Source organism: Manis javanica, chromosome 12 (genome assembly GCF_040802235.1).
Source record: "Manis javanica isolate MJ-LG chromosome 12, MJ_LKY, whole genome shotgun sequence".
Lineage (NCBI taxonomy): Eukaryota > Metazoa > Chordata > Mammalia > Pholidota > Manidae > Manis > Manis javanica.
The window spans coordinates 45,424,252-45,451,151 of record NC_133167.1 but is presented as its reverse complement, the minus strand read 5'-3'; the positions used below and the strand labels follow the sequence as shown (position 1 = coordinate 45,451,151).

The following is a 26,900-nucleotide window of genomic DNA, read 5'->3' as shown; positions in this document are numbered from 1 at the left end:
TTAAGAGAGTATAATAGACAAATAAGTCAAAGAGCAGAAAAAAGTCCAAAATTAGTGATACAATTGATTTTTGACAAAGATGCAAAGGCAAAATCTTTTAATGATTTCGAGAACTCTAAGCATACAATTTGCAGAAAATTATATATAATGTCAAATCTAAAAAAGATAAAAATATTATGAAACACACAAAAATGAACTGAAAACGCCACATACTAAACCATGATTCAAAAAAGACAATTCAGAATAACTCTACTGAAAATATCAATAATTCAAATAGCTCTCCCATTAACATGGTTCAAGCAGCCTCTGGCGTTACCATGCCTACTATTAGTGGTCATGTCTAGTGGGCACTTCCACTGCCAGAATTTGTTCCATTGCACTAGTTGCCACTAAATAATGGGCTAGAACTCCTTGAATTGTTAATTGGCATCAGGCAAAAACTAAAGGGAACCTGGGCATTTTTTTGCTCTCTAAAAACAATAATATTTTCAGAGATTTCTGGAAGTAAAAGAAAGACCAACTTGGAGGGACTGTCTACTGAAAAAAAAAAGTTGTGTAATATTGAGCATTAGAAAATAATAATTATAGTAAAGTGGAATAAGCTAATCTTGCCATATCAACAGTGAGTCCCTGATAATACTAAAAGATACCCATTAACCCAAAGTAGAATAAAAAATTATCGTACATATTTCAATTTCCAGTATTTAAAAAATTTCTGTAAAGCTGTGTATGTCAATATAACCAGGCTATGTAAATCTTATACCTATATCTAGGTGCGTCAACAATAAACTTCTGATAATACTTAGAATTTCAGACCATTTATTGATATAGAAAGTTGTCAGTGTTACCTTATTAAATGAAAAATCAATTTACAAAACATCCTTTAAGGCATAATAACATGAATATACTTATTTACTGGAATACATAACTATTTGTAGAAATGTTATGCAATGACTGTAAGTTAATGGGGGTGCTGTGATTGTAATTTATTTTTCCTCTTTATATTGATTTACACTCTAAATCACAAAATATTGTATATTATTATAAATTGAAAATAGTTACTTACTCTAAAAAAATTAACTGGTGGGGAAAACTGAGAGTCACCTAGAAATTATAAATCTCAGAAAAAAAACACTTATGTCATTTTTACTATAGGAAGTACAAGTATAATTTATGATATATGATAAAGTCAAAAGCAGTTCTATCAAATAATAGGTTAGTATTTTTTTAGAGTATACCAAAATGTAGTAAAAATTTTCATAACTTACAGTTCTGTGTAATGCATATCATTTGGGGTAACTGGTCCGTCATCATCTCAAAAAGTGTACTTTGAAAACTCAAAACTAGCAAAAGCTTCTCCCCAAACAGCCCAAATTAGTGGTTAAAATTCACCCTACCTTCCTGTCACTCTCTTCTCTCCTTCTATGCCATTGTTCCTCTATCCTAGCTTCTCTTTTAACATCTTCTCCAATCCATGTCAGGAGTAACATCTCTCTTGTTTTCCACTCCTAGAGAGCATGATGTTACTGTACTCAGTATGTGTTCACAATAAACCTTTGTATTTTGTCCACCACCACCAAGCAAATTAGAACAAGTCAAGGGCCTAACAGAAATCAGGTCAAGCATAATGAAAGTCACATTGGCTTTAGAATGAGCTTTCCTTTCTGCACTCACATTTAGGAATGCTGGTATGCTTACTTTTTACTAAAGCTAAATTAATTTTTTTCCTGTGCATGCTGAGGACTATAGGGGAGTTAAATCGTGTCTAGTAACTTTCATGATCATCTCTTTGAGAACAGATTTTGCTTATATATATAGTTTGTGGTGTCAGCCTCATTTTATATAACAATTTATAAATTATAGCTGTGAAGAAAGATTAATGTGGGTAAATTAGACTTTAAGAAGTATGATGAACAGCTAAAATTATTTACAAATGAGACTTCTGAACATAATTTTTCTCTCAATATTTTAAATTTGTTGTTTCTCACCTCTTCAATTTTTCTTTGAAGACTAAGTTTGCTTCTTGTGTGTTCTCGCTGCCATCTTTCTTCTCTATCCATCAGGAGCAGGCGTTGCTCTTCTGTGTGCTCAAGCTGCTCTGATTCCCTACTTACCATATCCAAATATCTATGTAAAAGTGCAAATGTAAGTGAAGGTGAATTGAGTGTTTGTTTCATGATGGCATCATCTGCTTCAGTAATCCCAAACCACCTCCTGGCCTGCATTTTAATTCTTGAACTACAGGAATTTAAATTTTTCTATAAGCTCTGTTTATGGACCTTTAAGCCAGCCTAACCCATCAACTCACCATAATTTACTCTTTTTCAGGTCTCCCTACTATATAAGTATCTGTTATTATGACCTAGACAATAGTAAAATGTGGAGCAGACTGATTAAAAATATTTTGCATAGTAAGTATTCGTAACTCAGTAGGTTTAGGACTATGCGTTTGAAAAGAGGGCTGAAATACCTGAAACATTGACTTAAAACCTGGGAAAAAACAGATTTGAATTTCTTAAAAAAAAGATGTGTACTGGGTTCCTTGTAGTTTATAAAGCCTTGTACAAATCTTCCATCTATAGTTTGGGTCTCTGATATGTTGATATTATGGAACTATTATGAAATGAAACCACACAATATAAAAGTCAGGTAATGCAGCCCAAACTCTAACCCTAATAAAAGAAGAGGAAAAGGAACTGTTCCTTCAATTTCTAAGTGGGCTTGACCATAGAGTGGTAATGATTGAAACTGAGTAGGTAATATAGAAGAGTTTACACAGTTTTTTTGTTTTTACAGACAATGCATATATATATTGGTATTAGAAACAGCTATATCAAACCTCCTTTTTTGTTACACTAACTTCCTCCAACTGAATGCTATCAGCCCTTGATAAAGATGAATCATAAATAGCTACTATTGGTAGAGGCATGTGTTGAAGATACTTTCCCTCCATCTCCTACTATAGGAAGGATTTGGGATCTGATTTATTCTTCAATTATCAGCTTGGACTACCTCTTGAATTCCCAGCAACTCTCCTTTTCTAGTAGAAATTCCTCTTCATAACCTTGGCTCCAAAGTTCCCAACTCCTATTCTCCCTTCCTTTCCATACTGAGGGCAAGAGTGCAGTTAAATAGCCTCTAGTGCCTTTTTAAAAGAAATCCTACCTTCAATTCTTTCTAGTATTTTCCAATTTATTTGGGTCCACAATATACACATAAAATATGTATTAACTTCAAACTTACCTGTGCCTTATTAATTGTTCCTGGTCCTTAACAGATTGGGTACCCTCAAGTAACAACCGATTTTGGAATTGGAACATCCAGGTAGCTGATGATTTTTCTGTAGTTTATTTACTTGTTTTGCAAGCATTTCCCATTAAAAAAAGTATTTATCATATATAAATATATTTTTTTCATTTCCCAGAAGTAAAACTGTTGTTTGATATGTCCTTTTATATTTAGTGTTTAGTAAAATTCCTGTGCTTTGTTAATAGTCAATTGTGTTTAATTGCACTTAAGTCTAATCTGAATCCATTCCAGACAGGACAACTGACCCAAAATAAAGATTTCTTTCTCTTAAAATAAAAGATATTTTGCTACCCATTCAGAAGAAATTAAAGGAAAACATGGAAGAAATGTTTTGGAAACATGGAGGAAAAACTCTAGGCACAGAAAGGGAAATGGGGGAAAATAGAGAACATTTAAAAGTCATTCTCATTTCTATCCAACTCTCTTAACTTTAGAACATCAATTTGCAATAGCACACCATTTTGGGACATTTGGGTACCAAGAATATAAATTGCTAAAACTTTTTAAAGTGATATCTCTCTACAATTGTTAATCAATAGGCAATCTTTATCCAAACAACATTATTAATAATACTGTGCCACAAAAAGGAAGTTAGTACACCCAACTGGAGTTACTAAAATACTAATGTAATAGTAATTTCCAAACCCAATAAGAACATAGTCTGTTAGGATTCTACCAAGCTGATTTTGCTAGGTTCCCATTCTATCTCAGTTTTTCAAGAAGTGTATGGGACATAATCCTTGACAAAGCATATGACATCAGAGACAGAAAGAGGCCTATGATACAGTTGGGAAAATTACCTTGACATCCTCAAATTACTTGGCCATCTTTTGGCATTACAAAGAAAAAAGGTGAAGGGAAAAAGGTACATTTAGAAACTGTTTATCTGATATCCCTTGACCCAGATACTAAGCAATTAATGGAATTTCCCATTAACCATTTCTCCTGACCAAGTTAATGGTGATACCCCTTCTATACCCCAGAAATATATGGAGGCTTTCAATGATTAAAGAGAAGTGATCTTCAACTCACTTTATTATTGCTGGTGATATATCCACCTTTCTTTAATCTTCCCAGGATATCTTTGCATCTATGGTAGGCTCTTAAATGTGGACTGTGGAGACTATTATATTCATTTTCCAAAAGTTGACAATAAGGATCATTCAGGTTAAAACCATAAGAAGGTTGAAAAAGATGCAAACACAAATTTTGAAATATTATAAATGTAAAATTAGTTCTGTAATTATTAGTTGTTATAAATGTAAAATTAGAATTTCACTTTTAAATCATTGAAATGACTAGACTGTTCACTGAAAATGAAGCACGCAAGAAGAATTTGAAGGAAAAACAAGCAACAGAAAAATTTGGATTAAGTAACACTAATTGTTTATCCCTACCTCTTTTCCCACTGACCAAAACTAGTCTAAAAATCCACCCTCACTCAATGAGTTCCTCCCCTGAACTCCATCAGTCAGTCCCTGGCCCTGAGACAGAGAAGAAAGGAGGAAAGGAAAAGAAACGGAATAGGAAAAAGTTTGCTTTACTGTAAAAGCTAATGCTAAGATTCATCTTTTTCCTTTTCCCTCTTCCAGGTCAAGGTGTTATATTCAGTGGATAAAAGGATAATATTAATTATGATTATATCTCAGTAATCTGAAAAAGGAAGAAAAATTGAAAAGTCTTTCACCAGGATTCACTGAAGCAATTTTAACAAAAAATAGAAGTAGAACTCAAGATGTTAAAGATAGTGGATTAAAGAGTTATTTTTACTTGGGGTCTTAGCTGATACAATAAACCTAGTGTTCTCTGCCACAGTCAGGAAAAATTTCAAGGCCTTTATTATAAAACCCAATATACTGAAGAACCAATTAATTATAAAGGATATTGATAAGGACTGAGTTTTCTCCATATGTGTAAAGACCAAATACAACCTTATATAATATCCATTAACATACAAAAGGTGGAAAATTTAAGCTACAATCATGTTTCTATATCTATTACTTTAGGGGAAAAGGCTGAGTTACTTAATTTCATTTGTAACTTAAAACATTACCAAAGTGAATATAAGGGCTTTTTGTTCGTTTTGTGTTTGCTGTCAGTTCTTACTTAGTCCACTTTTTTAATTGCAGCATGTCAATGGAAGAACCTCTGAAAGGGAAAAAGTGCAGGGTGGAAATAAATGTGGAAGTCCTGATATTGCCTTTACATTCCTTTTTTTTGCTTTCCTTGCAGTTTTTTTGAACTGCAAAACAATAAGTTTTGGTCTGAAGTAGTATCAAAGCAGGAATTGGCTGGAGTGAAAGGCAATTAGAATGTGTGGGAGATGTAGCAAACCTGAGAGCAGCTGCCCTGTTTGCAGGCATCCTATTCCATTTATAAGACCCCACCCATTGTGCACCAATCCAGACCTGTGTGCAGGTACCAATTTGTTACATCTGTATTTAGTCTGGCAGTTGTACCTCAGTGAGATTCTGAACATTAAGGAGCCTGCCTGGGAAGGACTGTAAAAAGAGGGGCATAGGGGGGTGGGCAGGATGGTGAGCTTTAGAGAGGAGAGAGCCCCCGGACCTCTCAGCACCGGGCCACCACCCCATTCCTGAGAGTCTCCACTCCACCCAGGGAGCTGGGCTTCTTGGAGAGGAGTGCCAGGGCAGGTGGGGCTGAGGGCTACAGGGGGCAGCTTCTGAGCAGGAATGGCCTCCCCCTCAGTCCCTGCCCAGGGGGAGGGATGTTGCTCCTTCTGGGCAGAAAGCACATCAGGGGGCTGGCAGTGCCTTCCCACCTGAGGCCTCAGCTCCCCAGTCCAGTCCCCACTTCTCGCTTCTCGGTAGCCCCAAGCCTGGGCCAGGTCCAGGTGCTGTTTCTGGGCAGGCCTGCCCCTTGGAGGGCCCTGGCGGTCCTCCAACTTGAGAAAGGGTGGGGTCGTTCTAGCCTTGTTCTGGGATCAGGGGGCTGTTTCTGATGCACATTGGTTTCCTTCCTACCATCAAGAACCCCTGGGCAGGACTCTGTCCAGCCCATTCCTGGGTCTAACTATGTCTTGAGAGTTAAGATACGCAGAGCTGAGGACACTCAAGGCTTTGTCAGGTGGTGGACGGGGTGTGCCATCAAGGCGGCCTTCCTGGAGGAGGAGCTGGAGACCCAACAGTGGGAATGGGCAGGGCTGGATGACATCGGAAGGAAGGTGGGTTCCGTGATCAAAGATCCAGGACCTTCCTAGTGCCCTACTACTCACACCCCTCCTTCTCTGTACCCTGTCCTTGCTCTGCCCCAGGTCGCTATCATCCAAAGTGAGATCATGAGGCAGAGGAAGTAGCTGACTGTGCTGTATGACCTGGAGCCTGAGGAGCGCTTCATATCCTTTCTCCACGCCATGCAGCCCCTGGATGAGGAGCAGAGGTGAGGCCGGCCGGACTTAGGCATGGGCTGCAGCTGCCGGCAGGCTCTGGGAGAAGGGCCCCCTGACGTGTGGCTCCAGGGGCTCACAGGTGGCCCTCTGTCCTACAGCTACACCCTGTCCTGCCAGCTGGAGCCCCCAGGTCAGGAGGCCGGGGAAAGGGACTGTTGTTCTTCAGGTCCCATGTTTAAACTTACTGGCCAGGACCAGGTGAGTTTCTGGGCTGGGGCAACCGGCAAGGGGTGGGCGGCTGCTCAGCCTTAGGGAAGCTTTGGGCCATGTTGGGTGTTGGGTGTGGCGGTGTCCTGAAGATGGGTGGGGCTCGGACCCCAGCTTCACTGCAAACTAGTCATGTCAGACTGAAGGGTGGTTCCCCTCCCCCTCTGGGACCCAGCCTCCTCCTCTGTGAGTAGGTGATGCCCATTAGCCTTCCTGTGACAGGGACCCCCCAGGGTGTTGGTGACTGACAGGACCCTCTGCACAGGGCCCGGGGCACAGAGGACAGTGCGGTCGGGGTGGAAGCAGGATAATGGGGGGAACCTGGGATAATCTGCCTCTTCTGTTCACCTGTGTGGCCCTGTAGCTGCTGTCATCGGGCCGGCGGCCCTGCTGGTATCCTGGCTGTGTGCGGAGAGCTTCCCCTTTGGGCATGTGGCACCTTGTGCCCCAGGACACTAGTCTGCTTCCTGCTCCCCTTCCTCCCCCTGCTCATCCTGAGCCTCTGCTGGGATAGGTGCTGTAGCACTTCCTCCGTACATAGACTTGGGCAGCTCTCCAGGCTGCCACTGCATCCTCAAGGACCTGTACGTAGCTGCAGTCAATGTGGCCACCTTCATAATGCGTCGCCCCCTCTGCTTGTGGCCTGCTGGACAGAGGCGAGCTGCCCCACTGTGTGGAGGGTATTCCCCTTTGTGCAGGTGGCCTCCCGCGTTGTCGATGCCACCTGCTGCCTGGGTGCTGTCAGCTACAGAGTTGTAGCCACAGGGTTACAGGAAGAGGTGGGGCCGTCCTCACCAGGACCAGCCTTTCCCAGAACGGGGACGGACACAGACACGGTGCAGTGCTGCATGGAACCACCGCTGCCTGGGAGGCATCTGAGGATGCAGAGGTGGCTGGCCACGGCAGGTCCCCAGCACATGCTCCCAGGGGACCCCCCTGGGCAACTTCCTCCCCTCATCCCTGAAAAATTGCCTAGCTGGGGATAAAAGATGGTGGTGTGAGAGGTGAGACAGAGACCACCTCCTCCTAAAACCACATGATACAAAAATATAATTAATACAATTCATCCTGAAAGAGTATCAGGAAAGAAGGCGACACCAAACTACATACATTGGAGAAAAAGAGCAGACCTCACGGAACAGGGTGCAGTGAGCACCTATGAGATGGGAAATGTGATTCTGCAGTTATCTCATTAGTCTCATTTCTTCATGCTTTGGTCGTCTCCAGCTAAGGGTGATTTTGGTGTTTAAGGACGAGCAACCAGCTGCTTCATCAGGTACTTAACTGAGGAAACAGTGCTCTGCTGCAGTTACGTGAGGAAACACTGCGAAGCTCATTAAGATGCTTGTAGGTCTCTTTTTCCTAAGAAATTTGAAGTGCAATTTTGTCAATTAAAACTACAATATCACCTAACACCAGTTAGGATGGCCAACACCCAAGAGATAAACAACAACAAATGTTGGCAAAGATGTGGACAAAGGGGAACCCTCCTACACTGCTGGTGGAAATGTAAATTAGTTCAACCATTGTGGAAAGCACTACGGAGGTTCCCAAAGAGCTCCTAGGAATTTACCCTAAGAATGCAGAAGCCCAGTTTGGAAAAGACATATGCACTCCTATGTTTATCACAGCACTCTTTACAATAGTCAAGAAATGGAAGCAACCTAAGTGTCCGTAAGTAGATGAATGGATAAAGAAGATGTGGTACACATACACAATGGACTATTTTTCAGCCATAAGAAGAAAACATCCTACCATTTGCAACAACATGGATGGAGCTAGAGGGTATTATGCTCAGTGAAATAAGCCAGGCAGAGAGAGACAAGTACCAAATGATTTCACTCCTATGTGGAGTATAAGAACAAAGAAAAACTGAACGACCAAAACAACAGCAGACTCACAGAACCCAAGAATGGACTAACAGCTACCAAAGGGAAAGGGACTGGGGAGGATGGGTGGGAAGGGATAAGGGGGGGAAAAGGGCATTACGATTAGCACACATAATGTAGCCGGTTGGTGGGGGAGGGGGGGAGTACATGGAAAAAGCAGTATAACACACAGAAGACAAGTAATGATTCTATGGCATCTTACTACGCTGATGGACAGTGACTGTAATGGGGTGTGTGGTGGGGACTTGATAACAGGGGAAGTCTAGTAACCATAATGTTGTTCAAGTAATTGTACATTAACGATACCAAAATAAAAATAATAAACAAAAAAATAAAGATAGTCTAATAAAATAATTATTTTTACCACTTTCCCAAATGCTAACTAATATAATACCTTAGAACACTTTCTATTCACCTAACCTTCCTGACTTTTATTACTGTTATCATGAATTTTAATTCTACATAGTTTAATCTCCATGAGAGTTCATTCTAGAATTCATAGACTAAAATTCACCTCTTTTCATAAATTGCCTTGTCTTTCATCTTCATTTCTCCCTGCATTGTCAGTTTTCAACTTGGGATTACCTTCCTTTGGACTTAAGAACTCACTCTAGTAGTTCTTCTAATTCAAGGCTGCCAACTATGAAGTGTCTCACTTTAACTTTTTCTTAGAACATCTCTGTTGTTAATACTGCTGATGGGTGTAGAATTTTGCTTTGACATGAAAATTTCTTTTAGCATTTTAAAAATGGTGCTCTGTTGATATCTATTTACCTTATGTATATATGTTTAGACATCACCTATCAGCCTTTTTCTTGCTTATTTGGCCTCTGATTTCCCTAAAGTCTGTATGTAATTCTGGTTTTTCGATCATACTGTAACCCCCTATGGTTTAGAGTGTAAATATTGTGCTTAAGGAATGTAAACTGCATCTGTGGATTGCTGTCCTTCATCAGTGGGGAGCGTGCTGTGTATTTTCACCTGTGGTATCAATTCCTCACCCCTCATTCCCTCTGCTCCTCTTTCAATCACATCCTACTTCTCCTTCCACTCTGTCCTGACATCTCCAATACTGTTCACACTGCACTTTTGTTGAGATATTTGTTCTTCACCTGTCTTGCCATTCAGGAATCCAGCCTTTGCTGGAATCAATCACTTCTTAATTTAATTTCGTAATTTAAGTTCTAACATAAACACAAAACATAGACTTAATTTGGAACACAGCAGAGCTCTTTAATTTCACAGTGAGGAGAAAAAAAATTTTCCTTCTCATTCAGTGAATCAGAGAGAGGAGAAAATGACAAGCTGGATCATATTAAGATATATTATGAGCTGGTTTTTATCAAAATTCACCAGTGAGACAGAGCAGTGGAAATCCTGGGAGAGACTCAAATTACCTCCATTTGGTAAAGGACAACAAGCCAAATTATGTAAATAATGTCATCCAATAAAATAAAGTACTGAAAGCCCACAAGAAAAATATGGCCAAAGCTAGAATAGACATTGGATAAAAGAGGATAAGCAAATAACTGAAGTTTTATAAAAAAGCTTTACCCTGTTTAATTTCAGGGAAATGCTAATAAAAGTTGCAATGAGCTGTTTTAAGACAGAAATCAGATTAGATGAATGAAAAAATACCAGAAATACATGCTCCCCAGATTCTGGAACAATCAGACCATTCATGTAGGGCTAGTGAGAATTTAAATTGGTAGAACATCTTTGGAAAGCAGCCGGCATCTAACTGCCTACAGTGGTCCCTGCACACAAATATCCCCAATATTGTGCACCTGTTTGGTCCCAACAACCAGTCAAAATCACTGTTCTAGGAACTAACCAAATGCTCACAAACAGGAAATGGATATACACAGTGCCCTCTGCACCCCATGGAACCCCACACAGCAATCAGGATTTACAAATAATTACTGACAGAGGAAGAATCTCCCACATCAATTGTTGAGACACAGACAGATGCAGACAGACCAAGGATATACAAGGATTCCGATTTTTCTACATTCTTGCCAACACTTCTTTTTAATAATAGCCATTCTAAATGAGGAGTGATATATTTTGGTTTTTATTTACATTTCTCTGATCATGCGTAATGTTGAACACCTCTTCATGTGAATCTTTCCCATTTCTCTGTCTTTAAATGAGTATCTATTCCAGTTCTTGGCTCACTTTCCAATTCTTTTCCCTCCTGAGTTGTAGAAATTACCTACATATTTTGGATATTAACCCCTTATCACATACACGATTTTCAAGTATTTCCCCAAATCTGTAGGTTACCTTTCCATTTGATTAATTCTTTTGTGATACAACGCATTTAAGTTTTATGCAGCCCCTCTTGATTGTTTTTGTTTGTTACTTGTGCTTTGGGGCATCTGACCTAAAGTGATCAGCAGATGCTATGTTGTCCTCATAAATACCACAATGATTATTTTACAAAAATATTTTTTAAAAACCTAAGATTCAGATGGAACCACAAAAGATCCAGAAGAGCTAACCAATCTTGAGAAAGAACAAAATGGGGGGAATCACACTTCCTGATTGCAAACTATATTACAAGTTACAATAATTAAATCAGTATGGTACTGGCATAATGATGCACATGTAACTCAACAGAAGAGAAGAGAGAGGGCCCAGAAATAAACAAACAGAATCATCTACTAAGGAACCAAGCATAAATAGGATGGGGAAAGGATAGAATCTTTGACAAATTATGCTGGGAAAACTGGATAAACCCCTTAAAGAGCTCTCCTGCTAGCTTATGCTCTCTCCTCTCCCTCTCGCCTCAGCCCCACCCCTCTCTCTCCCACACACACACACACAGTCATTAAATACCAGTGATCTTTTGCCATAACCTGGATGTATTAAACCCTGCCTTTTCAGATATCCTGAAGTTTTAAGTGGAGCTGTTTCCAGCAGGCAAGTAGAGGGCAAAAGAAGATAGGATATGGAAACCTCAAGCTGGTCAGTGGAACTGGAAGATGGGTCACCTCAGGGATGTGCAGTCCCGGCAGGTGAAGTTAAGACAGCACTGCCTGGGTCCTGGCCAGGGCTGGGGACAGACAGCCAATGTTTCCACAGCCAGCTCCAATTTTCTATTAAACCATTGCTCTGAGAGTGACATGCAACACTGTACATCTGTCTGATGGGACGTTTCTTGGCCTACTGTGGAACACCATGGTCTGTAAAGTATGTCCGCTGGTCGAAGATGTAACTTGGTTGTCCAAACTGGTACAGAATCTTCAGTTACAAACCTTCTTCAGCATTTGCATCTACCACTGGGTATGTAAAGCGTAGTCCAGAATAAGTGTCTACTCTGCTAATGACCCACTTACAGCCTCCAAGAGGTATTAGCGTTGATCCAATGTAACCCACTGGCCAGCTATGTGCACAGCATGCCCACTGGGGAACTTTCCCCATAGCCAAATGCAGTCTCTGTCTCTTTAGCTGACAGTCGGAACAGGTCTTGCTGGCACTCTGTGCCTCACAGGGTGCAAGAGGAATATGTGTAGACTCAGCCTCTGTGTGCGCTGCTGCAGCTCCGCATGGACCCCGGCAGCCGTCTCCAAGGGCAGCACCAGCAGGCCCACCTGGTGGCTCCAATCACCTCCCATTCCTCAAAAGGCTTCTTCTGATGCAAACCAACATGGCCTGCTTTAACGTGTCCCTCAAATTCCCAGGGCAATATCCATATGGCCGTCACCCACATGGGCAATTCCTTTCATAGTTCAGTTTCCCATTTCCCATCTACCTGACCACACAGCCAGGCCAATGGCCACAGTCCCGGTCATAAGCACCCCAGCACAAGGGGCTTTCCTCACTGCTCCATTCTCCCGTCACTGCCCAGAAAAGGCCATGGAATTCAGCCCACCGAGATCATTTTTTTCTCCTTCCTCCCAGCCAGTCTTGCCATCATCTAGTCTTACTGCAGCAGCTCTCCAACCAGGATACTGTTCATGCCTCCTGGAACTGCCATCTATAACCAAGCAGCTCTTTGTTGTTCAGCTGAGAGCTGTTCCTAGGACACCGTCCATGCAGCTCCCCGGGGGGCTCCAGCGTTGGTCCCAGAGGAAATGAGGCTGCCTGCTCATGGATCCGTAAGGGCCTCCTTGCATCCCCCAGGCAGCCTGCCCCTGCATGAACCATATCCTTTTGATTATGGGACTCTTCTGGGCTCTGCCTTCCATACTAGGGTGTTTCTCTGATATCACCCAACACGTTATGGGTATCTCAGGTTTCAAAATTATTTTATGTACTTCGGTTACTGAGGCAGTCTTGGTTAATTCCCAATAGCATGTTAATAATTGTCTCTCAAGTGGTGTGTACCAGGCAGCAGCATGTGGGAATTTTCTGGTCCAAAACCCCAAGGGTGACAGCTGGGAGGTCCTCATTTTTTTTTTTTTTTGCACAAGCTCCAGTCTGCATGGGTGTGGGGGGCAGACACTTCCAAAATCATGTCTGAGTGCGGGGTCACAAGGGCCCGACGCTGTCAAGCGCACAGCTGCCATGTGTAATTCTGATGTGGCCCGCTTCTGTTCAGGACCCCACTCAGATGCAGCTTTCTTTCATGGAGTCTTACAGACAGGAGCTAGAAATAGTCCCCGGTGTGAAATACGAGTCTTCCAAAATTCAAATAAACCAAAAAAGTGCAGGGCTTCTTGTTTGGACCTGGTGGGGGAGTGACAGCAGTTTATTGATAGTCACACTTGTGGAATTATCCTGGGTGGCTTCTGCTCGTGCTATTCCTATGAATTTCACTGGGCAGGACCTTGGACCTTCGCTGGATTAATTAACCAGCCCTGGTTGTTCATGTATGTCCTTGTTGCATTCAAATCAGTCCTGGCCAGGTCCTCTGTTTCTGGTATTACCATGATGTCACCAACGTTGTGTATTATTACACTCAAGCACTGCACCAAGTCCAAATCCTTCCTGACCACGTAGTGAACAATTAGCTGGGGAGCTCAGATCCCCGCCAAGCACAGCCGAGGCAAAATGGGGTCCTTCCCACCTGAAGGCAAACTGGGCTTGGCTATCATCAGGAATTGAGATGGAGAAGAAAGCATTTGTAGGGTCCATCCAGGAGTACCAGCCTCCTTCAACCTGCTGTACTTTCTGTATGGTTGAGACCATGCCTGGAACTGCTGGGACTATAGGCGGTACCCACATTATCTAAGCTTCAAGAGTCTCTATGTGCCATCCACCTTTGCACAGGCCACACAGGACTACTGTACAGCAAATCTGTGGACACCAGCACTCCAGCTTCCAGTATATCACTCCTAAGAACGGTGATATGTTTGTCAAGGTATCTGCCTCTGTGGGTTCACACAGTTACAGCCATTCCCCATTTAGAATGTCCAACTAAACAGACCTGAGGGTGGGCTTACATACCTTCTGTTTTACTGTATTAGGCAGGGGAAGCCAACCCCAGTCACACATAATATCCATCCCAATAATACTTTCAGGTAAAGGGGGTGCAACCACCTCAAGCAAAACCTGCTCTAACACCCAATTTTCATCCAAACTTCCACCTCAATACCATCAGCCACTGCGTCTCCATATCCTTCCAATCTAACCTTAGCCCCTCCTAAGACTTCACCAACAGGTTTTTCAATCACAGTGCATTGGGCTCCTGTACCAAGGACTCCCAGGGCCATTTTCCTCCTCCCCCTGGCCACTTTTCTCACACTTATGCGAACAGTCTCAGGGCCCAGGCTGGGGTGTGGCCAGAAGACCCTGGCACTTTTGTCTATCTTTAAATTGATTAACGGGCCTGACCACCACTCTAGGGGATTCCTGGTCAGGTTTCTCATTGTAATCATGGCCTTCAGGCTTTTTAAATTCCTCCAAACAGGGATACACAGAGTGGAGTTTTTGGCTGCTGTAATGTTGGAGCAATAACAGGGGTTCCCATCGGCCCACCCAATTTCTGGTAGTGCTGCATTAATACCCTTCTTCAACCCCAGCAGCGTCTGCTTGATTCACACAATTTTTCAATAACCATCTGAAAACTTCCACTCAGTTGGGTCGAGTCCCTTGACTCTCACCTTTGTCCCTCCCCATCTTCCCAGTTATACTCATGTTCTTGGACCCACGAGGGGAAGCTGAGGTAACAAATCTGAGAACCTCCTCAAACTGCTCGATTTTGTAGCAGTCAGGTTACACGGGCTGCCCATGTAATAGGCCCTTTAACCTCAGCATTCACCATGACCTGTGTAACAGGAACATTCAGCAGGCGCCTACCTCAGTCACTGCAAAGCCAATCCCACATAGGAAGCACTACCAGCTCTTTCATCTGGGGTGTTCTACCTGCATTTAGAGGGGCAGTTGGGCAGTCCCCTTCTCAGGACATACAGACCTCACAGTAATGTTTACACGGTCTGCCAGGCAGGCTGTCCGCTCAGGAATAACCTCCTGTGTGTCTGGATCACTCACAGCCATCTGTGATTGCCCAAGAGTGAGAGAGGGTCCTGCGTCAGCCCAAACATGCTCTTCCACTCAAGAGGCATTCAAAACTAGACACAGCCCCCAGGCTGGTGACCTCACGATGCACTTTACTAAAGGTTCTTCAGGAAGCTGGGGACACCAGTCCGCACAGGGAGCCAGTTCCCTTACACTATGTTCCCTGGTTTCACACATTTCCTGGCTTTTGCCTGCTCCTACATTATTTTCTTGGCAACTAGAGGTCTTAGAGGTACTGTTTGTTACTTGATATCATTTTTCCTTTCTAGGTGGCTTTGAGGCTAATGGCCAAGGCTCGGGATGACCCAAATCCCAGCTTCGTTCCACATCAAGCCCTGACCCAGAGAGCTGTCTTTTATTTTCATTTTGACTATTACAGATAACAACAACCAGGGAAAGGAATATTTAGCCTGCCTCTTACTCATCTGCATTTCCTTACGTAGCCACCAAGCCAACTCCTTAGCCCCTGCTAAAACTTCACTAACAGGTTTTGGAGTCTTAGAAGGTGGGTCCACTGCTATTTCTAAATTCCACTGGTAACTTTTACCTTTAGTAACCAATTTTAGGGCAGCTGCTCCTTCATACCAAGGGTGAGTGGGTAGCCATCCAGGCATCAAAGGTTCCCCATCCCCTGCCCTTCCATTCTTTCTCTTCAAAAACCACATATTTCAGAGAGCATGGGCAGTTCTAGCAAATCCCAGTACCCTGACACCAAATGTGCTTTCTCATACACATTGTAGTACCACGCCTTTTGAGTTTGCGGACACAATTCCAACGTGTGTGGGTGTGTGTGTGTTATCTCACAGACACCAGGCAATTCTTAAACACTGGCAGGGAGTCTGAGAACTCAACTCATTTCTGATGGCATCTGCCTGGAGACAGCACCGGATTCCCCAGGTTAAGGGCCAAGACTCCCCACCCCACCCCCTCCAAATGCCTGTTGCAGGCCCCAGTCAGTGACCTGTGCTTCTACAGAACTGGCTAGAGGTTGCAGACTCCAATGTCCTCCCACTTAGATTTGATTAATTTGCTAGACTGGTCACAGAACTCTAAAAATGGGTGCCCTAAAGAATGCAATTTAACAGCCAAATGAAGACATACACAGGACAAGCTCCCAAATAAAGGAGGTTCTATCCTTGTGGAGTTTGGGGCTTGGGGACTAGCTCTGTTACACATAGAATCTTTTTGGTTCCCCAAGTGTGGAAGCTCTCTCCAACAGAGAAGCAGGATCCAAGAGAGGGAGATACTCATCTCACTGATGTTGCTGAGGGCTTCACTGGCTGATTCAACCTCCAGCCCCTGCCATCGGGTTGGATCCAAAAGCCTCTCATTAACATGACAAGACATCCACTTCACCTTTAAGGCTCTGTAGTGTTTTCAGGAAATGTGGAAGAGGAAGAAATATACCTGGCAATTATATATTTGGGTTACTGAATGACCAAGTATGTATGTTGTATAATTCATTATATCACAATATATTCAAAATAATGTTCATTACTTGTGTTATGCTCACTGCTGTGCCAGGCCCTGTGAGTACAACCATGCAAGACCAGACTTCAGAATGGAAGGAAGACCAAAGTTAACAAAGTGAGGAAAAAAGATAAACAAACAAGACAAGATTCAGTTGTAACCAGTTACATTAAGTCACTAAACAGGGCACTGAGATACCAGTTCATGACGAGAAGGAGCACCAGGCTAAAAGAAGTCATTTCCAGGAGGTCACACGCATATAGGCTGAGACCAGAAAGGGAAATTTCAACAATACAATAAAAGGATCATGCATCACGATCAAGTGGAATTTACTCTGGGGATGCAAGGATAGTTCAATATCCACAATTAATCAATTTGACACATCACAGTAACAAAATGAAGGATAAAAATATGATCATTGCAACAGATGCAAAAAAACTTTTGACAAAATTCAATATCCATTTATGATAAAAATGTGAAACAAAGTGGGTATAAAGAGAACACACCTAAACATAAAAACAGACATATATGACAAACCCAGAGCTATCATACTCAACAGTGCGAAGTTGAAAGCTTTTCTCTGAGAACAGGAACTGTTGGATTCTCCCAGAGGAGGACGCTGCCCCAAATCACTCACGAAAGGCGTCTCTTGATGCAATAAGCAAGAGGAATTTATTCAGGAACCAGCTAGCTGGGGTCCAAGTTAGCCCGACGCAGCGAGTCTCAACAAGGACCCTGAGCACACAAAGCCAGAAGGTTTTATAGCATTTTCAAAGGGGGCAACATTTTCCACAATCACAATACAGTGTTTTTTCATAGACACATAAATCTTTGGCTGGGGCCACATCCTGGGGTCTGGTTAGATAAGATTACCTTCGGAATGTTTAGGGTGGTTCTAGCAAGATAAGCTTGGTGTGTATGATTAACTGATTTGAGGTCAGCTAATTAAAGGTTACTACATTTAACACCGGCTGACTAACTTGTTTTTCAAGATTCTAATAATTTTCCTCCTTCTAGGTTAGGGGGTGGTATTTAAGCCTTTAAGATGGCTGTACTTATGCTAACTTTTGATTCTTCAGATCCTACAGAACAAGTCAAGGATACCCTCTCTTGCCATTTTTGTTCAACATTATACTCAAAGTCCTAGCCATAGCAATTAGCCAAGAAAAACAAGATATCCAAATTGGAAAGGAAGTAGTAAAACTCTCACTATCTGCAGATGGCATCAGGCTATATGTAGAAAACTCCAAAGCATTCACCAAAAATATATTTGAAGTAATAAATGAATTCAATAAAGGTGCAGGATACAAAATCAATATTCAAAAGTCTGTTCTGTTTCTATACACTAAGAATGAATTGCAAGAAAAAGAAATTATAAAATCATTCCTACTTACAAATGCAGCAGAAAGAATAAAATACCTAGGAATCTGTTTAACCACAGAAGTAAAATAACTATATGCTCAAAACCATAAAATACTGATGAAAGAAACAGAACTACACAAATAAGTGGAAAGATAAACCACACTCATGGATTGGAAGAATTAGTATTGTGATAATGTCTACACTATGGAAAGCAAACTACAGATTCAATGCAATCTCTGTCAAAGTACTCATAGCACAAGAAGATACTACAATGCTATGAGCTACATTACTTATGCTATATTTCCATCCCTGTGACTAAATTATTTTATAATTTGAAGAATGTACCAAGTTATCCCCTTCACAAATAAAAAGAGAATCTAAAGAAGGTTAGAATCCTGAAAAAAAAATAAAATAAACATTATGGTATTGGCACAAAAACAGATCCTTACATCAATGGAACAAAATAAATATCCCAGAATTAAATCCACACTTACATGGTCAGTTAGTCTATGACAAAGGAGGTAAGAATATATAATGGGAAAAAGTCTCTTCCATAAATGGTGTGGGTTATACTGGACAGCTACATAAAAAGAGGACCACTTTCCTAAAACATATCCAAAAAGAAACTCAAAATTAATTAAAGACTTAAATGTAAGACCTGATACCACAAAACTCCTAGAAGAAAATATGGGCAGCAAGCTCTTTGACTCTGCTCTTAGCAACTGTTTTTTCTCTCTCTCCTGAGTCAATGACAATAAAAAGCTAAAATAAACAAATGGGACTACATCCAACTAAAACTCTCTGAACTGCGAAGAACACCATCAACCATATAGAAGAATAATGTACTGAATGGTAGAAGATGTTCGTACATGACATATTCAATTTGGGGTTAACATAAAAAACATATGAAGTACTCCTATATCTACTACTGAAAAGACAATCCAATTAAAAAAATGGGCAGAGGACCTAGATAGGCATTTTTCCAAGGAAGACATGTAGATGGGTCTCAGTATCACTAACCATTAGGGAAATGCAAATCAAAACCACAATGAGATCTCAATTCAAATCTATTAGGATGGAAGTTCAAATTGGAGACAAAAAGTAACTAGACAAGGATGTGGAGAAAAAGAAACCCTTGATTGTTGGGAATGGGAATTGGTGTATCCAATGTGAAGAACAGTATGGAGGCTCCACAAACAATTCAAAATAAAAATCCCATATATCCCAGAAATTTTGCTTTATGTATTTACCCCAAGAAAGTGAAAATATTAATTTGAAAAGACATATGCATCTCTATGTTCACTGCAACATTATTTACAACAGACAAGATATGGAAGCAGCCTAAATGTCTGTAGATACATGAATGAATAAACATCTGAAGCACGCGCACACACACACACACAGTGGCATATTACTCAGCTTTAAAAAAGAAAAAAAAATCCTGCCACTTGGGACAACATCAACAATATCAAGTCTCCTTCAGAGCACTTGCCCTTGACATGAGGTGCTGTGAACTGTACTTGCCCTCTGTGACCTTCTTCCCCATAAAACACAACTCCAAGTAGTCACCAGAGAAATGTCACGTTAAATGCGACTGAGGAGAATTCTACAATACTAATTGCAAAGAATCTTGACAAGGGAAAAGATCATCCAAAACAAAGAATGTCTCAGAAACGCCAACAACAAAGAGTGTCCTAAGGAGACAAGATCACTGGATGTAATGAGGTATCCTGAACTGGATCTTCGAGAAATATGAGGGAAAGAATAGATGGTGGATGGTGACAGTACAGCATCACTGTTTAACTGTAATAATGAACTATAATGATGGTAGAAAGAGGGGAAGTAATCTGAGCAAATTGCGAAACCCTGCCCTCCAGACATTAACCCACACATATATGGTCAATAAATATACGATAAAGGAGCCATGTATACACAATGGAGAAATGAAGGCTCTTCAACAGCTTGTGTTGGCAAAACTGGACAGCTACATGTAAGAGATTGAAACGGGATTATTGTCTAACCCCATATACAAAAGCAAACTCAAAATGGATTAAAGAAAGACCTGAATGTAAGACATGAAACCATAAAACTCTTAGGAAAAAACATAGAAAAAAATATCTTGGACATAAAAAGGAGCAACTTCTTTATGAACATATCTCCCCAGGGAAGGGAAACAAAAGCAAAAATGAACAAGTGGGACTGGTGGGAATGTAAACTAGATCCACCATTGTGGAAAGCAGAATTGAAGTTCCTCAAAAACCTCAAAATAGAAATACCATTTGACCCACGAATTCCACTTTTAGGAATTTGCCCTAAGAATGCAGCAGCCCAGTTTGAAAAAAACATACGCACCCCTATGTTTATCACAGCACTACTTACAATAGCCAAGTAATGGAAGCAATCTAAGTGTCCATCAGTAAATGAATGGATAAAGAAGATGTGATACATATATACAACGGAATATTATTCAGCCAAAAGAAGAAAACAAATATTACCATTTTCAACAACATGGATGGAGCTAGAGGGTATTATGCTCAGTGAAATAAGCCCGGCGGAGAAAGACAAGTACCAAATGATTTCACTCATATGTGTAGTATAAGAACAAAGAAAAAACTGAAGGAACAAAACAGCAGCAGAATCACAGAACCCAAGAATGTACTAACAGTTACCAAAGGAGAAAGGACTGGGGAGGACGGGTGGGAAGGGAGGAATAAGGGCAGGGTAAAAGAAAGGGGGCATTATGATTGACATGTATAAAGTGGTAGGGGGGGCATGGGAGGGTTGTCCAATATAGAGAAGACAAGTAGTGATTCTACAGCATCTTACTATGATGATGGACAGTGACTGTAATGGGGTTTGTCGGGGGGCCTTGGTGATGCGGGGAGTCTAGTAAACATAATGTTCCTCATGTAATTGTAGATTAATGATAACAAAATTAAAAAAATGAACAAGTGGGACTATATCAAGCTGAAAAGCTTCTGTACAGCAAAAGACACCATCAATAGAACAAAAAGGCAACCTACAGTATGGGAGAATATATTCATAAATGACATATCTGAAAAAGGGTTCACATCCAAAATATATAAAGAGCTCACACACCTCAACAAACAAAAAGCAAATAATCCAATTAAAAAATCTAAACAGACACTTCTCCAAAGAAGAAATTCAGATCTCCAACAGGCACATGAAAACATGCTCCAAATCACTAATCATCAGAGAAATGCTCATTGGCTCCAAATCGCTAATCATCAGAGAAATGCTCGTTGAAACCACAATGACATCCAAAAGACAAAGAAGAACAAATGTTGGCTAGGATGTGGAGAATGGGGATGTGGAGAATGGGGAACCATCTTACACTGCCGGTGGGAATGTAAATTAGTTCAACCATTGTGGAAAGCAGTATGGAGGTTCCTCAAAAATCTCAAAATAGAAATACCATTTGACCCAGGAATTCCACTCCGAGGAATTTACCCTGAGAATGCAGTAGTCCAGTTTGAAAAAGACAGATGCACCTCTGTTCATCGCAGCACTATTTACAATAGCCAAGAAATAGAAGTAACCTAAGTGTCCATCAGTAGATGAATGGATAAAGAAGATAATGGTACATATACATAATGGAATAGTTTTCAGCCACAGGAAGAAGAAAAATCCTACTATTTGCAACAAGACAGATGGAGCTAGAGGGTATTATGCTCACTGAGATAAGCCAGGCAGAGAAAGACAAGTATCAAATGATTTCACTCATCTCTGGAGTATAAGAACAAAGAAAAAAAAACTGAAGGAACAAAACAGCAGCAGACTCACAGAACCCAAAATAGACTAACAGTTACCAAAGGGAAAGGGACTGGGGAGGACTGGTGGGGAGGGATAAGGGGGATAAAAGGGGCACTACTATTAGCAGACATAATATAGGGGAGATATGGGGAGGGCTGTACAACACAGAGAAGACAAGTAGTGATTCTATAGCATCTTACTACGCTGATGGGCACTGACTATAATGGGGTATGCGGGGGGGACTTGTCGATGGGGAGTCTAGTAAACATAATGTTGCTCATGTAATTGTAGATTAATCATACAAAAAAATAGTAATAGTAATAACTTAATAAAAATTTAAAAAAGATTTTCATTTAAATTTGAAGGAGGGATTTAACAATTTCCAGATAAGCAAAAGCTGAGAGAATTTAGCTCCCACCAACCATCTCTACAGTGTATTTTGGAGGGACTGCTATAGATGGAAGTGTTACTAAGGTTAAATAGCTGTCAGCAGAGGTAACAAAAAGGGATAGACAAAGAGTACAGAATATGATACCTAATATATAAAGAATGAGGAGGAAAAAAAACAACCTTTAGATTGTGTTTGTAATAGCATACTTTAAGTGAGTTAAGTTAGATTCTTAGATAGTAAGGATGGTACCCTTTAACCTTTGGTAAACACGAATCTAAAGCCTGCAATGGCAATAAGTACACAGCTATCGATAAGCACCCTAAATGTAAATGGTCTGAATGCACCAATCAAAAGACATGGAGTCACTGAATGGATAAAAAAACAAGTCCCATCTATATGCTGCCTACAAGAGACTCACTTCAAACCCAAGCACATACACAGACTAATTTAGTGAAGGAATGGAAAAAGATATTTCACGCAACTAATAGGGAGAAAAAAAGCAGGTGTTGCAGTACTTGTGGACAAAATAGACTTTAAAACAAAGAAAGTTACAAGAGACAAAGACGGACATGATATAATGATAAAGGGGTCAATCCAACAACAGGATATAACCATTATAAATATCTATGCACCCAACACAAGAGCACCTACATATATGAAACAAATACTAACAGAATTAAAAGGGGAAATAGAATGCAATGCATTCGTTTAAGCAAATTTCAACACTCCACTCAGATGAACCACAGAGAAAATAAGTAAGGAGACTGACGCGTTGAACGACACATTAGAACAGATGGACCATACAGACATCTACAGAACTCTCCACTCAAAAGCAGCAGGTTACACATTCTTCTCAAGTGCACACGGGACATTTTCAAGAATAGATCATATACTAGGGCACAAAAAGAGCCTCAGTAAATTCAAAAAAATTGAAATTGTACCAACCAGCTTCTCAGACCACAAGGGTATGAAATTATAAATAAATTACACAAAGATGACGAAAAAGCCTACAATCACATGGAGGTTAAACAACATGCTCCTAAATAACCAATGGATCAATGACCAAATAAAAAGAGATCAAGCAATATATGGAAACAAATGACAATAATTCAACAACGCAAAATCTGTGGGACGCAGCAAAGGCGGTGCTAAGAGGGAAGTAAGTACAGGCCTACCTCAGGAAAGAACAACAATCCCATATGAGCAGTCTAAACTCAGAATTAACTAAACTACAAAAAGAACAAATGAGGCCCAAAGTCAGTAGAAGGAGGGACGACATAAAGATTAGAGCAGAAATAAATAAAATCGAGAAGATAACACAATAGAGAGAATCAATGAAAGCAAGAGCTGGTTCTTCAAGAAAAAAACAAAATAGATAAACCCCTAGCTAGACTTATCAAGAAAAAAAAGAGAGTCTACACACATAAACAGGATCAGAAAGGAGAAAGGAAAAATCACTACTGACACCACAGAAATATGAAGATTTATTAGAGAATACTATGAAAAATTATATGGTAACAAACAGGACAACCTGGAAGAAATGGTCAACTTTCTAGAAAAATACAACCTTCCAAGGCTGACGAAGGAAAAAACAGAAAATCTGAACAGACCAATTACCAGCAAGGAAATTGAATCGGTAATCCCAAATAAAAAGTACGAGAGGTACCTCTTGAAAAAATTGTTAATTCTGAAGGCGCTGCCTCCGACGGTCTCTTCCCGCCGCCCCGCCACGGATCCCACCCGACCCTCAGCTCGCCCGGTCCTCGCTCTCGAAGCCGCCGCCGAAAAACTGCACACAAGACGCCCGCCAACCTTCCCGTCTGCGCGGCCCGGCCCAACCCCTCCGCCTGCGGCCCCGTCCAGAGCCCCGCGAGCCCCCAACCCGCGTCGGTTGCCCCCTGGCCCCGCGCCGCCTGCCGAGCCCCTCGCAGGGCCACCCTATCACCGGTCCTCTGCGCCCGCAGGCGGAGGCAGGGATCCCCACGCCCCGTCCGGACCCCGCCGCGCCCCTCGGCCATGTACCTTCTGGCCCCGCAGAGCCGTCTCTGTCGCCTTCACCCCTGAAGCGGAGCCCGCTCTGGACGCTCCGCCGCAGTTCCGCGGCGGCGGGAGCCGTCTCCCGGCCGGGCTCTCCGCGGCCTCGGCGACCCGGTCGCGCCGCCCGACAGCGCCAGGCTGGAAGCGGCAGAGCTGGACGGGCGCAGGTCCGGCCGGAGCGGCGGCTCCAAGTCCGGGTCGATCGCCGCCCTCCACCCGCCGCGGGAGAGCAGAGAAGGGGCGAGTGCGGCCCCGGGAGCTCAGCCGGCGCGAGGAGGCGGTCTGAGACCAAGGGGCGAGGTCGGTACCGCCGGCGCCTGCGCGCCGGGAGGAAGGCGCAGCCGAGCACAGCGCGGGTCCATCTGAGATCCAGCGGGCTCGCTGCGCGGACGGAACGGCGGGCCGGAGGCGCCCGGAAGGGACGGCGGCCCGGAGCACGGACAGAGCCGCGAAAGCACCTTCTTCCTACGGCGCTCGCGACAGTATTAACTGTTGAATATGGTGGCGGGGACGCCTAAACTATTACGCAGCCGCCCGAGTAACGTGTACTCCGCGCGCGCCCAACGGCTACCTGCTCGGGGAGCTGCTCGCTCATTGGCCGCGGGCGCCGACAATCGGGGGCGGGTCTGAGCGCGATGACGCACGCTCATTGGCCTAGAGTATTGTCAGCAGCGGGCTTTCATTTTGTTCAATGTACTTTCTAATTTATTCATGAGATGATCCACGTGTTATTTTTATTTATTTTATTTTGGTTTCATTAATAATCACATGAGCAACAATGTGGTTACTAGATTCTTCCCATAATCAAGTCCTCCACACACACCCCATTACAGTCACTGTCCTTCCGCGTAGTGAGACGCTGTAGAGTCACTACTTGTCAGCTCCGTGTTGCACCGCCCTCACCCGCTTCCCTGCATTATGTATATTCTGTATATGCACCGCCTCTACTTTATCCATTCATCTACTGATGGACACTTAGGTTGCTTCTATTTCTTGGCTATTGTAAATAACTCACGTGTTATGAAGTTACTTAATTTTCAAGTGATGGGATTTGCTCCTCTGGAGTGCTGCTGGCCCGACTACCCCACCCCAACACAGACCCGTACGAGTCGCCAGGGCCCCCTCCGATAGGCCCCCAAGCCTGCACCCCTGGAGTGCCGCTGGCTCGACCTCTCCCCCACCAGTCAATCCATCAGTGAAGTTGCTAATCTTGTGAATATGTGAAAGTATTACCGGAGATGGGTCCCTACGGTCTTATTGCAAGAAAGACTTCAAGAATGGATGTGGAGCATTAAGAGTTTATCTGGAGAACAGAGTGCAAAGAAAGATAAGAGTACCCCAGAGGGTTGAGGTGCAGGGAATGATAGGACGCCCTTTTTATCTGCAGTGAGATGAACATCATTAAGTGGGGTTAGGTTTCAAAGGGAGCAGGTGGAGTCTTCCTGGAGTTCAGGCTTGCTTCACCCTCACATCCGGCGAGGGAGGTTTTTTCACTATATTTGATTTTACTATGTTAGTGAGTATATAATGTATTTGGAAGTGAAGTCCGGGTCAACTTCTCCTCCGTGTTGGAATCAGCCAGTTTTGGCCGATCTATTATCTATACCCTCCCTCCCCTCCCATGGGAACAGCTTGTACAGAATGCGAAGGATGTAAGCAAGCATCTGACCAAGTCCCCCTCCCTCTTCCTGCTTATGTCTAGCTATCTAGCCACTCTAACAAAAGGAACACTTAAAATTCCCATTTAGTCTTTCTCCGCACTGTGACCTAGAGACTCTGCATTTCATGTTATGGCATCAGTAAACTTAGACCAGAATGACTCACTTTACAATTATTTTTTTATTCATTAATGTTAGTGAAATACACACTGTCCATAATTATTAGGAAATGTGCCGTTTGCATAGTGTGAAGCCCATCCACATTGGCAGGCACAGAATTTAGAGACACCGAATTTCTGTTTGCCAGAAGAAAGCGTTACCTATTCATCATTTCAGCTCACTAGAGTCTAAGATGGGAACATCTACTGGAAACTACCCTATTCTCTGGATTGCCTCTCTTTTATGCCCCAGCAATCCCAGAAATAGAATCTCTTCTCCACAGCTAAGGTGTAATATGAGCAATGTCCATTGCACAAGTTTCTTGTGAAGATTTAATGAGAACATGGATATAAAACACCTCCAATCATGTATGCCACATGATAAGTAATTGTTAAACATGAGCTATTATTACTTATTAAATGTTTAAATCAATCCTTTCCTTTAAAGAAACTATGTTTTATGAAATATTTGCTATTTGAAGATCAACACACATAAAAGCTCTTTTTAAAAAATTGATGAAAATCCATGCAAAAGCATAAAGCAAACCGAGGTAAGCCTTGTGATGGCTCTAAAAAAATTTGATTTAATGAAAATTATTGCCAGCATGATGCTTTGCAGAAGCACCAGGCTTGATTCCCACACTTGTTATCATTTATTGTCATTTAGTTACACAGCCTACCAGCTGTAAAGCTCTATAGTGGATTACTACTACCGACAATTAAGGTGCGTATATGATATCAAACATTTTGTTTGCTGATTTTTTTACTTGT

The 26,900-nt window shown here is 42.1% G+C and overlaps 1 protein-coding gene across 1 annotated transcript in view; it reads right to left on the bottom strand.

Annotated features, from left to right (window-relative positions):
* KCTD18 (potassium channel tetramerization domain containing 18) overlaps nucleotides 1-24,963 on the bottom strand; it is a 77,223-nt gene extending 52,260 nt beyond the window's left edge. Inside the window, exons 1-2 of the mRNA XM_073219267.1 lie at nucleotides 24,874-24,963; nucleotides 24,299-24,778 (exon numbers count right to left, since the gene is read on the bottom strand). Of these exons, the coding sequence (XP_073075368.1) occupies nucleotides 24,299-24,778; nucleotides 24,874-24,963 (570 nt within the window). The remainder of the gene's footprint in view (nucleotides 1-24,298; nucleotides 24,779-24,873) is intronic.
* Between the last annotated feature and the right edge of the window lie 1,937 nt (nucleotides 24,964-26,900).